The following is a 13,559-nucleotide window of genomic DNA, read 5'->3' as shown; positions in this document are numbered from 1 at the left end:
TGTCACCCAGCCTGGAGTGCAGTGGCGCGATCTCAGCTCACTGCAACCCCCACCTCCCCGGTTCAAGCGATTCTCCTGCCTCAGCCTACTGAGTAGCTGGGACTACAGGCATGTGCCACCATGCCCGGCTGATTTTTGTATTTTTAGTAGAGACGAGTTTCCCCATGTTGGCAAGGCTGGTCTCGAACTCCTGACCTCAAGTGATCCTCCTGCCTTGGTCTTGTAAAGTGCTGGGATTACAGGTGTGAGCCACCATGCCCAGTTGACCCCAGTGATTTTTAACATTCAACCCAGTGATTTTTCGCTCTGCCCTTTTTGCCAGTCTTCATTCCTTGCTAAAACAGGCCATGTATCTTCTCCATTCTGGATGTAGGGATTCTAAACATTGCTGGTGAAAAGCAAGGACTCCCTGACAAATGCATGCTTTCTCAGCGGCATTGTGCTCCTAGTGTGGATTAGAAATTCATTCATTCATCCTTGTGGCCTTGCTGTCATATGGCCTACAACATTTCCTCAGTTTCCTATAGTATGCAACAAACTTTCAACTCCACCCCACTCCAATTTTACTAAATGGTCTCACCTACATCTATTTTGCACCTGTATATTTTGTATACATTTGTTTTTTCTTTGAGACAGAGTCTCACTCTGTTGCCCAGGCTGGAGTGCAGTGGTGCTATCTGGGCTCACTGGAACCTCCGCCTCCTGGTTCAAGTGATTCTCCTACCTCAGCTTCTTAAGTACTCGGGATTACAGGCACGTGCCACCATGCCCAGCTAATTTTTGTATTTTTAGTAGAGACAGGGTTTCGCCATTTGGCCAGGCTGGTCTTGAACTTCTGACCTCAAGTGATCTGCCCGCGTTGGCCTCCCAAAGTTCTGGGATTACAGGTGTGAGCCACTGTGCCAGGTTTTTTTTTTTTTTTTTTTTTTTTTTTTTGAGACGGAGTCTTGCTCTGTCGCCCAGGCTGGAGTGCAGTGGCCGGATCTCAGCTCACTGCAAGCTCTGCCTCCCGGGTTTATGCCATTCTCCTGGCTCAGTCTTCTGAGTAGCTGGGACTACAGGCGCCCGCCACCTCGCCCGGCTAGTTTTTTGTATTTTTTAGTAGAGACGGGGTTTCACCATGTTAGCCAGGATGGTCTTGATCTCCTGACCTCGTGATCCACCCGTCTTGGCCTCCCAAAGTGCTGGGATTACAGGCTTGAGCCACTGTGCCCGGCGGCTTTTTTTTTTTGAAACAAGGTTTCACTCTGTCACCCAGGATCATGGCTCACTGTAGCCTCCACCTCATGGCCTCAAGGGATCCTCCTGCTTCAGCCTCCTGAGTAGTTGGGGTACAGGCATGTACCACCATGCCCAGCTAATTTTGGTTTTAATCTTTGTAGAGATGAGGGTCTCCTGCATTTGCTTGTAATGGGCATCCAGAAGAACTTTGCACAGGGCCTTTGCACATGCTGCAACTCCCCTGGGAGTCAGCATTGCCTCCCTCGTTGTCTATATAAGGCCTCCCCATCCTCTGTATCTCAGCTGTCACTTTGTCATGGCAGCTTTTCTACGATCCCTCCTGATTTGCTTACTTGACACTCGTGCTTCATTCCTGAAACAATCTTCCCTTGGTTTTCAAATATCACATTCTCCTGATTTTTTTCCAAACTCTCCAGCTTGAGTTCAGCCTAATAAACTTGGCTATTTATTTATTTGAGACAGGCTCTTGCCCTGTCACCCAGGCTGGAGTGCAGTGGTGCGATCATAGCTCACTACAGCCTCAAAATCCTGGGCTCAAGTGATCCGCTCACCTCAGCCTCCTGTGTAGCTGGGACTACAGGTGTGCACCACCACAACTGGCTATTTATTATGTTTTGTAGAGATGTGGTCTCCCTATGTTGCCCAGGCTGGTCTTGAACTTCTGGACTCAAGTGATCTACCCATCTGAGCCTCCCAAAGTGCTGAGATTATAGGTGTGAGCCACTATGCTCAGCCAATTTCTGTTCTTTATAAATTACCAGGTCTCAGTAATTTTATGTAATAGTAATGTACTATTAACGTAGTACAAATGGACTAAGAAACTCACCGTAGTAAAAATACATTAAACTTGGTTATTTTATTTTTTAATTTTTATTATTATCATTTTTTTGATACAGAGTATCACTCTGTCACCCAGGCTGGAGTGCAGTGGCGTGATCTCAGCTCACTGCAACCTCTGCCGCCTGGGTTAAAGCAGTTCTTCTCCTGCCTCAGCTTCCCAGGTAGCTGGGATTACAGGCACCCACCACCACACCCAGCTAATTTTTGTATTTTTAGTGGAGATAGGGTTTCGCCATGTTGGCCAGGCTGGTCTTGAACTCCTGACCTCAGGTGATCTGCCCGCCTCAGCTTCCCAAAGTTCTGAGATTACAGGCATGAGCCACTGCGCCCAGCCTAAAGTTGGTTATTTAATTAACTTATTTATTTTGAGATGGAGTTTTGTTCTTGTTGCCCAGGCTGGAGTGCCATGGCGCGATCTTGGCTCACTGCAACCTCTGCCTCCCGAATTCAAGCAATTCTCCTGCCTCAGTCTTCCGAGTAGCTGGGATTACAGGCATGCGCCACTACACCCAGCTAAATTTGTATTTTTAGTAGAGGTGGGGGGGGTTTCTCCACGTTGGTCAGGCTGGCCTTGAACTCCTGACCTCAGGTGATCCGCCTGCCTTGGCCTCCCAAAGGGCTGGGATTACAGGCGTGAGCCACCGTGCCTGGCCTTGGTTATTTTAAATACAGAAAATCCTCAAGGCTCCATTATAGACCCTTTTCTTTTCTTGTACTCTTTCCTTCTGTTATGGCTTTAGGTACCATTCAATTCCCATGACCTCTGACTTCTGAGTTAAACTTTGCATCTTCATGAGAATGTTTCAAAGGCAACTCAGCTGAGGCCAGGTTTGGTAGCTCACACCTAAAATTCCAGCACTTTGGGAGGCAGAGGCAGGATGATTGCTTGAGGCCAGGATCTGGAGGTTGCAGTGAGCTATGACTGGGCCACTGCACTCCAGCCTGGGTGACGGCACAAGATCTCCTGTCCCAGTCTTTAAAAAAAAAAAAAAAAAAGGCAATTCAGGCTGGGAGCGATGGCTCATGCCTACAATCCCAGCACTTTGGGAGGCCAAGGTGGGAGGATCACTTGAGGTCAGGAATTCGAAACCAGCTTGGCCAACATGGTGAAACCTGGTCTCTACTAAAAATACAAAAAATTAGCCCGGTGTGGTGGCGGGCGCTTGTAATGCCAACTCCTTGGAGGCGGAGGCAGAATTGCTTGAACCCTGGAGGTGAAGGTTGCAGTGAGCTGAGATTTTGCCACTATACTCCAACCTGGGTGACAGAGTGAGACTCTGTCTCAAAGAAAAAAAAAAAAAAAAGGCAATTTGCTGAGCCTGACCTTCTTCCAGGTAGATGGCGCCACTAATTTCACAATCCAGAAACCCAGGACCCCTCCCTAAAAGCTCCTTCCCTAGCCCCCCTCTATGTAACCCAAAGCCTGTCTGTCCATGTCCATTATACCTGCCATGTGTCTCTTTGGCCTGCCATTTCTCCTGTCTCTCCTGCCACTACCCTGTCTCATCTGCCATCACCCTTTGCCTGGACTACGACAATAGCTTCCTTGTTGGCTTCCCCCATCTACTCCGGCTCCACGCCGCTCTGTCCTCCATACTGCAACCAGAATGGTCTTTTCAGAATGCAAATCTCATTATGTCACCCCTTTGCCTAAAGCCAATCAGCCGCTTTCCATTGTCTGCACAATTGAGTAGAACTTTTATTTTTTATTTTTTTGAAAGGGAGGCTTGCTCCATTGCCCAGGTTGGAGTGCAGTGGCATGATCTTGGCTGCCTGCAACCTCTGCCTCCCAGGTTCAAGCAATTCTCGTGCCTCAGCCTCCTGAGTAGCTGGGATTACAGGCATACGCCGCCACACCCAGCTAATATTTGTATTTTTAGTAGAGATGGGGTTTCACCATGTTGGCCAGGACAGTCTTGAACTCCTGACCTCAAGTGATCCTCCGCGTTGGCCTCCCAAAGTGCTGGGATTACAGGCATGAGCCACTGTGCCCAGCCTAGTAGAGCTTTTAAAGGACAGTTCAAGATGCTTTTTTTTTGGTTGTTTTTTTAAGACAATGTCTGGCTCTGTCACCCAGGCTGGAGTGTGCAGTGGCGCCATCATAGCTCACTGTAACCTCTGCCTCCTGGGCTCAAGCAATCCTCCTGCCTCAGTCTCCCAAGTACCTGGGACTACAGGCATGTGCCATCACACCCAGTTAATTTTTTGTATTTTTTGCAGTGATAGAGTTTCTCCACGTTGCCCAGCCTGGTCTTGAATTCTTGGACTCAAGTGATCCACCTGCTTGGGCCTCCTAAAGTGCTGGGATTACAGGCATGAGCCACCTCGCCTGGCCTATGCTTTAAATGGAGCAGGCTCACCTTGGCATTCTGCCACTGGGAGCAGAAAAGACCAGCTGCAGGCCAGTGTCCCCGTCTTTGGTATTTATCCAGATCACCTTCCCACTGAGCAAGGTGATCCCACTGGTTCTTTGATCTCCTTAGAGATGCTAGCTTCTGATTACCTGCCTCATTCTCTCCTTACATGATGAGTCATTGGGCCAATTTTCTTGCTTTCCAAGCCCAGCCTTTCCCAATCTGTGTCTCCCCTGTAGGTCCCCTAGCTTAACATACTGGCAGTATTAGGTTGCAGCCAATCGTGCTGTGGAAAGGTCGCTCTGCAGCCCAGCCCGGCTCTGTTAGCTCCCTCTGTCAATCCTCTGCTAGCTGTGACTGGCTTGCTCTGAGTCCCTTTATGACCAGTAGCTTCTGTCTCTGAGCAGAATTGGTCACATCTCATTTTAAGGTAACAGGTTAATTTGCATTGCAAGGGTGCAGAGGGAGGAGCCACAGCCTGAACCCCCAGATTTTATGAGACCTGATCTATATGATAGGTTTTTTTTTTTTTTAATTAGTATACATTTTTAGACAGGGTCTCTGTCACCCAGGCTGGAGTGCAGTAGCACAATCATGGCTTACCACAGCCTCGACCTCCCCAGGGGCTCACGTGATTCTCCCATCTCACCCTTCCTAGAAGCTGGGGCTACAAGTGCACACCACCATGCCCAGCTTTTTTTTTTTTTTTTTTTGTATTTTTTTTTTATAGAGACAGGGTTTTGTCATGTTGCCCAGGCTGGTCTCAAACGCCTTGCCTCAAGTGATCCTCCCGCCTTGGCCTCCCAAAGTGCTAGGATTACAGGCATGAGCCACCGCACCCGGCTTTTTTTTTTTTTTTTAAGAGACGGTCTTGTTCTGTTGCCCAGGGTGGAGTACAATGGTGTGATCACTGAAGTCTCAACCTTTTGGACTGAAGTGATCCTCCTGACTCAGCCTCCCAAGTAGTTGAGACTATGGGCATATGCTACCACGCCCAGTTAATTTTGTTGTAGATGGGGTCTTGCTATGTTGCCCAGGCTGCTCTCAAACTCCTGTACTCAAGTGATCCTCCCACCACAGCCTCCCAAAGTGCTGGGATTACAGGCATGAGCCACCATGTCCAGTGTCAAACTAATATTTCTTTTTTTCCCCCTTTTTGTGGAGAACAGCATCTCACTATATTGTCCAGACAGGTCTCTTAACTCCTGGGCTCAAGCCATCCTCCTGCCTCTGCCTCCCTAAGAGCTAGGATTACAGGTGTGAGCCACCACACCCGGCTCAAACTAATATTTCTAAGACACATTCCCAAAGGTGTGGGGCTAAGTGGATTCCATGAACCCCAGCATACAAATGCAGGCTTCTCACCGGAACCTATACCTCGGAGCCACGCTGGCCGGTCAATCACCACCATGCTCCATTGCCAGGCGGAAATATTTATTTGAAAAATTGAAAACACAGATGCAATGTATTATACAAAGAAAGGTCTTAATACCATAATAAAAGTATTGTTGGAGGGAAACAGAAGCCAGTGGCCACCTGCCCTGGGAAGGTAGGCACTCAGTGAAAAATGAAATTCATTTCAAGGAACTACCCTACTGGAAACCCGGGGGAAAGGGTAAACACAGAAGAGAAGAAAAACAAACCCAACCCTACCCCTGCAAACCGAAATGTGAAAGAGTTTGTTATCAGTTTGAGACAATTCATTATCACCAAGATGTAACTGAACCCCCTCGGTTTGCCCCATGAGTGGTAATCAGTTTCATTTAGGGCCTTCAAACCTGAGGTAGTTGAGGGTCACCTGAAAGACATGTCTGGAAAAATCTACTCTCAGAATCGAACCCAACAGCATTGAATTGTTTCCTGTTGCTTTGGCTCCTGACAACACCACAGTGTGGTGCTGATCTTGTATTTCGTCTGGACCTGGGAGAAGAAGGAATTTGGCAGCAAACAGCCGGCCTGGTTTGCTGCGTCGATGGCTGGCAGGTCCGTGGTGGTGTTTTTCTATGTTACAGGTGGTACAGTCTCTGGAGGGCAAGGATGGCAGAGAGAGGGCAAAGCCAGTTTGCTTGGAAAGCCAATGTTGGAACTGGAGGCTTTCCCTGGCAGGACTTCCAGAGATTTGGAAAGGTGGTAGAAGGTAGCAAGATACTGACCAGTTATTAAAGACCAGGGTCAAGTGGAGCCAGGAGACCCCTCTAGACTAAGGAGCTAAAAGAGAGCTTCCAGCTGCAAGCTGAGAACTAGCTCCTCCACAGGGTCGAGGGACCAAAGCCAACTAATCTGACCAGAGCGACATGTACCTGTGATCCCTGTGTTACCTGGTGGCAGAAACCTTGGTGTCTGACTTGGTAGCTGGGATAGTTCCAAGAAAAGTTGCTCTAGACAGTGGTTCTTCCAGTCACTGGGTTAGAGGGACCCGTATTCTGGTGGGATTTTAGGGGTACTGCTATGGACGGCTGCATCAGCAAACAATCTAAACTAGTCTCATTTAAACTCCTTGCTCAGATATAAAATAACCCTGCCAAGGTGGCTCTTCTCTTCTGTTTCTTTCTCTCTCTCTCTTTTTTTTTTTCTTTGAAACAGAGTCTCACTCTGTCACTCAGGCTGCAGTACAGCGGTGTGATCTTGGCTCATTGCAACCTCCGTCCCCCAAGTTCAAGCGATTCTCCTGCCTCAGCCTCCCCAGTAGCTGGGATTACAGATGCCCACCACCACACCCGGCTAATTTTTGTATTTTTAGTAGAGATGGGGTTTCACCATGGTGGCCAGGCTAGTATTGAACTCCTGACCTCAGGTGATCCACCTACCCTGCCTCCCAAAGTGTTGGGACTACAGGAGTGAGGCACCACGTCCGGCCTCTTTCTCTTACATAAACAAACATCTTTTCTCTAGAGGCCTTAGGGCACTGTCTTACAAACTTAAGTAACAGATGCTGTTTTTCAACTTCTTGTTGATCCTAAGCCATTATTTTGTTACTGTCCCATCTTGTCATGACCCATTTACACTCACCCAAGACTTGTCACTAGTGATGCTCAGTGACTCATTTAAAAGGCTGGCAGGTTCATTTTTAGCTTAAGATGTGATTCCCATTTTAATCCAAGGTGTGTCACTAAATACCTCTTCATCTTCATTTTTAGAAGAGTCACAATAGGAAAATTTGATTTTGTCTAGAGAATGGGGTAGCCGTTCTAATCTGAGCTATTACGAAAGTAATTATGTGACATCTGACAGTTACTTCCTCATGTGACATTGACTTAGCCTCTGCTTCTATTTAAGTGCTTTCTTAACCGTTATGACTCAGGCTAAGTCAGTGAAGGTTTTAAACATTTCTGTGGCTTTAAAAACAAACAATTTTTTGTTTGTTTTTAAAGAGATGGAGTCTCGCTCTGTCGCTCAGGCTGGAGTGCAGTGGTGCAATCATGGCTCATTGCAGCCTCAAACTCCTGGGCTGGGCTCGGACAGAGAATCTTTTTTTGTGTGTGTGTGACAGGGTCTCAGTCCGTCACCCAGGCTGGAGTGCAGTGGCACAGTCAGGGCTGACTGCAGCCTCGACTTCCCAAGCTCAAGCAATTCTCCTACCTCAGCTCCCCAACTAGCCGAGACTACAGGCATGTGCACCATCATGCCCGGCTAATTTTGTTTTTGAGTTTTAGTAGAGACGAGGTCTCACTATGATGCCCAGCCTGGTCTCAAACTCCTGAACTCAAGCAATCCTCCTGCCTTGGCCTCCTAAAGTGCTGGGAATACAGGCGTGAGCCACTGTGCTCAGCTGGGCAGAGAATCTTAATTTGATCCAGTACACTAGACTTTTTGCCCCATTTGTAATTTGTTTTTTGGTTTTTTTTGAGACGGAGTTTCGCTCTTGTTGCCCAGGCTGGAGTACAATGGCGTGATCTCAGCTCACTGCAACCTCTGCCTCCGGGTTTCAGGAGATTCTCCTGTCTCAGCCTCCTGAGTAGCTGGGATTACAGGCACCCGCCACTATGCTTGGCTAATTTTTGGTATTTTTAGTAGAGACGGGGTTTCACCACATTAGCCAGGCTGGTCTCGAACTCCTGACCTCAGGTGATCCACCTGCCTTGGCCTCTCAAAGTGCTGGGATTACAGGCGTAAGCCACGGGTACAGTGGTGCCCGGCCGCCCCATTGGTAATTTAAAATGTATGAGTTGGAATGGCTGAGATCTAGAAGTGAGGAATAGCTACTTTTGGAAATGTTGACCCGCATCAAGAACACACTGATTGGTTTAGTTGCCACAACTGGGACAGGGAAGCCACGCACCATTCCTTCTGAGCCTTGAATCAAAAAAAAATACTAAGCAGAAAGCAGCATTCAACATAAGACTGCCCAATTTCTGGTGCTGATACTTCCTTAGCCCAGTATGGAGGCCACACCTCTGAGTATGGTCATCCGAGGTCCTGGGAGAGAGTTTTTTGAATGTCCCACTTAGAAAATGCACAGAGAGGGAGTTAGGGAGGGGGGTGGGCTAGGGAGATGGGGGTTGGTTCACAGTGATCAAACAGAAGTCTCACAACCCGTCATGTAGCAAAACCTAGCAATGTTCTGTTGGGGCAGATCCTGGGAAGTGCATGATGGCTACCACCAATGAGTTGCTATAGATAAAGAAGGAAGACGCTGTTTTTCCAAGATCAGAAGGTCACTTAAATGCTGGGGTCCATCTAGAACAGGAAAAGTGCTGTTGGGCTGCCCATCCCTGGCAAACTGTTCATGTGCCCTCTGTCCTCATCCTGTCCACAGGGCAGCGAGAGCCTGGGGCGTATGGCTGAAAGGAGTTAGAGCCGCTGGCTCTGTCCTTTCTCGTTTTCTCTGACTCAAGAGCTCCGAATGATCTCCTTGCTTTGGGATCCAAGTCAGTAACAGTCCAGCACCTTGGCCTTGCTTCTGATTCTTGAAGGCTGATGTAGCCGGGCAGAAAGATAAGCCTTGCTATAGTCACACCTGAAGTCCTGATTGCTCCAAGCATCTCTTTGTAGGCTGTTGCTGCTTAAGGGAGGTTAGTAATAAATACTAAGGGTAGCAAACCAAGTATAGGGTTCTTTCCTGATGGGAGCAATTGCGTCTGATCTTCCGGGTTTGTCAATTGCGTAGAAGGTGGAACGATCTTCCTATTCAAGAGGATGCCAAGGCAGACGTCTGCAGAAAGGAGTTGGGAATCGCTCCCATGCTCCCTCTCTGGGCCAAGGGAGATGGCCCACTTGACACAGACCATTCATGGACAGTTCATTCCGGCGGGGAAGTAGTGTTGATCTCACCAGCTCCGTTCAAGCATATGATAAAAGTTTTTGAGCCTGGTCACAGGAACGCCTGAGAAACGTATCCTGTGAAGACCTGGGCTGTGTGAACCCTCTTGTCCCTCTTTCTGTTGTCTTCTCCCTTGTGAAGGTGGACAGAGGCTTTCCGCTGGGGTTCAGCTTTAGGAGGGAAAGGCACTCACTCTCCTTCTGCCTTTTGAGGAAAGCTGTCACTCAGCGGCTCCGCCTGACCCTGGAGCATGGACTGGGTGGGCCAGAACTTGCTCAGCGTGGAGGCGGAAGTGGAGCACCGAGAGGCCTGGACAGCACCATCGCCGGAGCTGCCACAGTGGAGGGCCCTGGAGACTCAGCTCCAGGGGTGTGCCCTTTGGGAGAGTTGGCTATGTGAGTGAAACTAAAAAAAAAAAAAAAAATACAACCAAAAAACCCAACCAACCACCATAAGAAGCAGTGGAAATCCATGGCACTGCCCAAAGAGGGGGAGAATGGCCTTGGCATTCACAGCCAGGACACTCCTGCTGTCCTTCTGACTGTGCAGATTTCAGGGTAGTGTCCTGGTTTGGAATCCATCAGCCCTCTGATGCTCACAAGTTTGTGCAAATGATGAAACTGAAAAGACTGAGAAGAAAACAGAAAAGAAAAGGCATAAGATCTTCCCTCTCCAAGCTGTCAACAAACAACAAGCAGCCCCTCTATTAAGGATACCCATTGTTGTGGGGGTCAAATAGTCAGCAGGACTGGATGGAAGTCCTCTCTGTTGAGTGGCCCTGTCCCCCACCACCCCTCTTTGCACCTAGGCTTGCTCATGGGCAGCACTGGCCAGCCTGGATGCTAACTGGGGAGGCAGGGAAAGAACAGAGATGACCATGAGTCCAAACAGAAAGGGTGTCGCTATGGAGGGAGTCTTTGGAAGTGTCATGCAGGTCCTCAGCATCGGGTAATGGCAGTGGTGTGGCTGCCCCTGGGACTCCAAGGATTTGGCCTGTGGCTGGGAAAATGACACACACGAGATAGGTAACAAGGATTTACACTGACATATGGGGTATCGGTTTGGCTCTATTCTTTTTCGGTTACCGCTTCTTGCAGTGTAGGTGGAGATGCCTCTGTTCCTAAAAGACAATGATAATTTATGTTGCAAAGCACTTCATGCATGCATACACTCACCTAACCAAAAAACCTGCCACCATGCGGGCTCAAAAATACATAATAATTATAACCATGGTGTAATCACCTAGTCCCCGAGTTTGGTGTCTAGGAATGACTAGGATCTGTCTATAGTTGGTGCCCAGAGTCTGTCAAATCCCATAACAGTCAACAGTCTTGGCTGTGATCAAGTTGACTGCTTTCGACATGCAGACAGCAACATATAGACTCAAGGGGATGGATGGCAAGTCTCTGGGCTGGCAGGCTGAATGTGACTCCATGCCACTCCATTTCTCAGCACCTGATCCCTTCTATCTTTTGGCAATTGTTACCCTTCACTGGCTCTAGATAGTCAGAATCTTGTAATTCACTTATCCCTGTCTGCCAGATCTCCACTGACCACTATTCTTTCGTTTTTCAAGTTTCTAGCCCTGGCCAGAAACTAAATTCCCAGGGAGTTGGCAAGGCTAGCTGGGCCTGGGAAGGAATGGCAGTGAGTGAGTTATGATCAATGTTTAGGTCTTAAAAGGTGACAGCAAAAGCTTTTAATTCACCATAATTTCACCCAGAGTTAGACTTAAAGGTTATTTACAACAGAAGAGAAAACAGGTTCCATGAAGAGAGAAGAGAAGGAAGAAGCCACCGATCTGGTGGGTTCCTTGTTCTGTTCCATTCTAGGGGAAGGCCCTGTCACACAGCTTCCCCTCCCTGCTGTGGGTTAGTGCCCATCCTTGGAGTCAGCTCACCTTCTTCCCAGCCCTCAGCAACACCAGCAAGCTCGTAGTGCTTTTTCCGAAGCTCTCCCAGTTTTTGACGCTCCTTCTGCAATTCATTTTCTAGCTCTAGCACCCTAACCTGCAAGGAAAGTAAGTGGGATTTTCTTTTGATCAACTCTCTGAGATTTAATTTTTATGTATATTTTTTATAGAGATGGGGTCTTGCTCTGCTGCCCAGGCTGGTAGTGAACTCCTGGCCTTAGGACATCCTCCTGTCTTGGCCTCCCAAAGTGCTGAGATTACAGGCATGAAACACCATGCCCAGCCTACATCTATCTTATTTGATTACCCCCTTTCTGCTGCATTGTGAATTCCTCTTCTTCCGTATTATTCACCCTGTTTCCATACTTTATCTAGTCCTCAATTTCTGTTCTTTTTGCTCTAATTTTTCCATTCTCCCATTTATCTATCCATCCCAGTAGCTCTTATGTTTTACTCACTGTGATCCTCTACTGGAAGTGAATGATGCTTTACAAATACCTAAATGGGAGGTGGGCTTATCTTCTGTTCCTCTGATAAATCACTATCTAAAAAACAACTCTAATGTTTAGCCTAACTGTATGGTGAGTTCCAATCTAGTTGTAACCCTTCTTCAATTCCGGTTCCCTGGAAACCCAGGTAGGAACCAAGTATGATGGTTCTGATATCTTTCAGGTATTTGTGCAACTTAGGCTTATTACTGCTACAGGAAAAAGCATGGACAATCTTACTAAAGGAAAAGGTGATCTTGCCTAGCTCTACTTCTCATTAATGTAATTTATTTTATTTCTTAATTCAAGGAATATTTGCTGGCCAGGCACAGTGGCTCATGCCTGTAATCCCAGCACTTTGGGAGGCCAACGTGGGTGGATCACTTGAGGTCAGGAGTTCAAGACTAGCCTGACCAACATGATGAAACTCCATCTCTACTAAAAATATACAAAATTAGCCAGGTGTGGTGGTGCATGCCTGTAATCCCAGCTACTTGGGAAGTTGAGGCAGGAGAATTGCTTGAATCCAGGAGGCAGAGGTTGCAGTGAGCCAAGATCACACCATTGCACTCCAGCCTGGGCAACAAGAGTGAAATTCCATCTCAAAAAAAATAAAAAATAAAAAAACCACGAATATTTGCTGAGCACTGATCATGTCCCTGCTTACCTTATAGAGGGAAAAGACAAATGAAGAAGAAAGATCAGATTGCAAAGAAATGACACAGGGAGATGTGACAAAGCCTAAGAATAGTCAGCCAGGTCTATTCTCAGAAAGTCATTTTTCAGCTTATGTGGCCTTAAGAGCTCAGCTGCCTGGAGACCCGGAGAATAATATTCCAGGCAGAAGAAACAGCCAGAGCAAAGGCTCTAAAGCAAGACAGATCTGGAGGTGTTGGAAGAAGGAAGGAAGTTGTATATGAGACATATGATAGAGGGGTAGGGTTGCAGGATGAAGTTGAGAACCAGGCAAGGATCATTTTTTAACCAGGCTCATGACCTGATGAGGAGCTTGGATGTTGTACATGCAATGAAAAGCCACTGGGAGGATTTAAGCAGAGAGGGGACATCCTGAGATTTACATTTCTAAACTATCACATGGGGAATGAATGGACTGTAGAGGGTCAAGAGTAGAAGCAACTAGACCCAGTGAAGTGGTTCCTTTTTTGTTTTGAAACAACTTTTTATTATGGAAAAAGTAAAACATCTACAGAGGGATGGAGACTAGCAGAGTGACCTCACTGTGCTCTTCACCCAGCTCCACCAACTAACCAACCATATGACCAGACTTGCCTCTGCAATGCTCTTTGCTATTCTCCCCACCACCCAATCGTGCCATGGGATTATTATTATCGTTATTTTTAGAGATAGGGTCTCACTCTGTCACACAGGCTGGAGTGCAAGAGTGTGATCACAGCTCCCTGAAGCCGCAAACTCCTGGACTCAAGTGATCCTCCTGCTTCAGC

General features: G+C 47.5%; 1 protein-coding gene across 6 annotated transcripts in view; it reads right to left on the bottom strand.

Annotated features, from left to right (window-relative positions):
- Positions 1-5,853: 5,853 nt before the first annotated feature.
- Positions 5,854-13,559, bottom strand: part of HIP1 (huntingtin interacting protein 1) — a 218,444-nt gene continuing 210,738 nt past the window's right edge. For 5 of the 6 annotated variants that reach the window (XM_033192730.1, XM_033192726.1, XM_033192731.1 and 2 more), the window contains 2 exons: positions 11,597-11,705; positions 5,854-10,816 (listed from right to left, as the gene is read on the bottom strand). In XM_033192730.1, the coding sequence (XP_033048621.1) occupies positions 10,764-10,816; positions 11,597-11,705 (162 nt within the window). In that variant the 3' untranslated portion in view covers positions 5,854-10,763. The remainder of the gene's footprint in view (positions 10,817-11,596; positions 11,706-13,559) is intronic. The other variant, XM_033192727.1, reaches the window with a different exon arrangement.

This window comes from Trachypithecus francoisi, unplaced genomic scaffold, assembly GCF_009764315.1.
Source record: "Trachypithecus francoisi isolate TF-2019V2 unplaced genomic scaffold, Tfra_2.0 Lachesis_group4, whole genome shotgun sequence".
NCBI classification, from domain to species: domain Eukaryota; kingdom Metazoa; phylum Chordata; class Mammalia; order Primates; family Cercopithecidae; genus Trachypithecus; species Trachypithecus francoisi.
This window is presented reverse-complemented; position numbering and strand designations above follow the sequence as displayed.